General features: G+C 49.9%; 2 protein-coding genes across 3 annotated transcripts in view; both read right to left on the minus strand.

The window, feature by feature from the left end:
* Positions 1–689, minus strand: part of CUNH22orf39 (chromosome unknown C22orf39 homolog) — a 2,257-nt gene extending 1,568 nt beyond the window's left edge. Inside the window, exons 1-2 of one of the 2 annotated variants that reach the window (XM_057369035.1) lie at positions 487–682; positions 143–376 (exon numbers count right to left, since the gene is read on the minus strand). In XM_057369035.1, the coding sequence (XP_057225018.1) occupies positions 143–376; positions 487–513 (261 nt within the window). In that variant the 5' untranslated portion in view covers positions 514–682. Of the gene's footprint in view, positions 1–26; positions 377–486 lie in introns of those variants that run through there. The other variant, XM_057369034.1, reaches the window with a different exon arrangement.
* An 86-nt stretch (positions 690–775) lies between these two features.
* The window catches only part of UFD1 (ubiquitin recognition factor in ER associated degradation 1), a 7,376-nt gene continuing 5,804 nt past the window's right edge, over positions 776–2,347 (minus strand). The window contains exons 6-7 of the mRNA XM_057369105.1: positions 1,985–2,146; positions 776–1,554 (exon numbers count right to left, since the gene is read on the minus strand). Coding sequence (XP_057225088.1) covers positions 1,480–1,554; positions 1,985–2,146 — 237 coding nt within the window. The 3' untranslated portion in view covers positions 776–1,479. The remainder of the gene's footprint in view (positions 1,555–1,984; positions 2,147–2,347) is intronic.

The raw sequence follows: 2,347 nt of genomic DNA on the forward strand, positions 1-2,347 counted from the left end.
AAATGTCAGAGTAATAGAAATCAAGAGCTTTTACAGCTGAGCACGGAGAACACTCCCTGGATCCTTAACTGGATTTTAAGACAATCCTATCCACCTCTGCCCCGAGCCAGCGCCCTCTTTTCCAGCCCCTCCCCAACCCCCAATGCTGCGGGGTTTCTATCTCAGCAGCCCCGCTAGAGCCCCGGTGAGCCAGCTCCGGGCCCGGTACCTGCGCGGCGGCGGCTCGGTCCCTCTCCCATGCGCGGCAGGCCTCGTAGTCTTCTCGCCAGCGGTCGCAGGCCGGCAGCTCCCCGTGCGCGTAGTAGTGGTGGAAGGCGTGCCGCAGCCCGCGGCAATGCTTCCACTCCCCCCAGTAGTCCTCGCACGACCGCGGCGGCTGCGGACAGACACGGCCGGGCTGAGCTGAGCCGCGCCGCTCCCCCAACCCCMRCCCCGGTCCCGGTCCCGGTCCCGGTCCCGCCGCCCTCCGGCACCGCGCCCGCTCACCCGCCAGGAGCCGCCCGCGCCCGCCATGCTGCGCCGCCACCAATGGCCGCCGCGCTTACGGCGGCACCCGCGGGCGCGGCCAATGGCGAGGGGCGGCACAAAGCGGCCCCGGGCCTGCCAGCCAATGGCTGCGCGCACACCGGCACGTGAGCACGGCGGCGCACAGCCTCTCTGATCGCCGGGCGCGGCTGGAGGAGGAGCGGGGAGACCCCCGAGGAGCCGCTGAGTGCCCCGGCACACCCCACTCCTCCGAAATCACCACACACGGACGCAGCTGGTTASGAAGAACCTTTACTCGAAGAGCGCAGGGGTTGCTCGCCGGCAGAGGACGCACAGGATTCAACCCGCATCATTCCAAAGCGGCACCAGGGCAGTGCAACTGGGTCTCTCCTCTCCCGACTCGTGCCTGAGATTGCTACACTACGTTATAGTATCTGAACTATTAAAAGGCATGTTATTAATTATAAATATAAAAAGCAATTACAGGGGGCTTGCTTAGRATGATTAAATAACCCAATACCTGAAGCTAAGCTCGAAGAGACTCCCTGCACAAAGGTCCTAAACAACAAAGTCACCCTTCATTTGCACCACACCAAAAAGCTGACCTGAAATTGTGGCAAAATACATATACAGGGAGAAAAAWAACAAGCACAGAGCAACATGAGACCATCATCACTCGGAAGATAAGGGGAGGATGTAGTCTAAGAACCGGATCTTTAGTAAGGGACTCTTGTTAGTTTTACTTCTCAGGTTCATCAGAGATCTATGTTCCCCTCTTTACAACACATACAAAAAGCTCCTTCCAAATTCCCAGAACTTAATTTTCAASTGAAAATTAAGACACTCTGACAACTCCAACTCTAAWCATGAAACCAAAACCAAAACTATTAAGTGTTCCTGTGTTGCAAAATGATCTCTCAAGTGCAATAACTAAGATCCAATATGCTGCAACTGTTATTTTATTTTCCCCCTAACTAGCTGAGGGTACATAACTTAGGGCTTTCTTCCTTTCTTGCGCAGGGACTGGCCTTCTCCTGAAAAGGCAATAAACCGGCTTCCAGATTCATCCTGAAAAAAACGAAAGAGGGGGATAAAAAGTTGTTACCTCTTTGCTCACTGCTTGTGTGTGATGGAAGCTGAATGACTGTTAGCAAGAACATTTCACCAGAGCAGCCACTGACTGTAGATATTTACATCCTTAATCTAGATAAAACCACTTTCTTCCTYAAAATAAAAGAGCAGCACTTTGGTGACCTTTCAGCAAGTGAAAGGACTGTGCACTATCTTACTGAACTGACACCAGGCCATTTTTCCATTAGTAGTAACAAGTACACCAGAGGTTATTTCATGGAACTCAAACCATTTTAAACCTACTACCACTTTTTAACAGAAGCATACTGTAAAAAAACAAGTGGGGGGAGAGAGGGGCCACAAATTTTAAGTATAACTATAATGCTCTAATTCTGTGCAAAACTGGAGAGGATTCAACTTCATTTACCTCTTCCACTTTCTTAACCAGTGGACGTGAATTCCTAATGAATGTGATTCTACCGATCTTGAAGTCATAGTTGGGAATTCCTCTGGAAAAGAAGCACAAAAATATTATGAAATAAGTTTTATACCTCCCATTGAATTGAACACAGAGAGACCTATTCTGTGTCTGTCACTGTAGTACCAACACTGACTGCACATTCTCATTACTAAATAATTTCAGAGTTAAACCACTGAATTATTTTCAGAAGGTAGGCATAGATTTCGTAAGTAAATAACCAGATACTGGAGTTGTTGTGGAAGCTTGGCTATGGGCATGTTTCCACTAGCCTGTGGATAAGACTACCTATTTTCAAAAGGCAAACTTATG

The sequence above is a fragment of the Malurus melanocephalus genome, unplaced genomic scaffold, assembly GCF_030028575.1.
Source record: "Malurus melanocephalus ecotype Western Australia unplaced genomic scaffold, MMel_1.1 scaffold_102, whole genome shotgun sequence".
Taxonomy (NCBI): Eukaryota; Metazoa; Chordata; class Aves; order Passeriformes; family Maluridae; genus Malurus; species Malurus melanocephalus.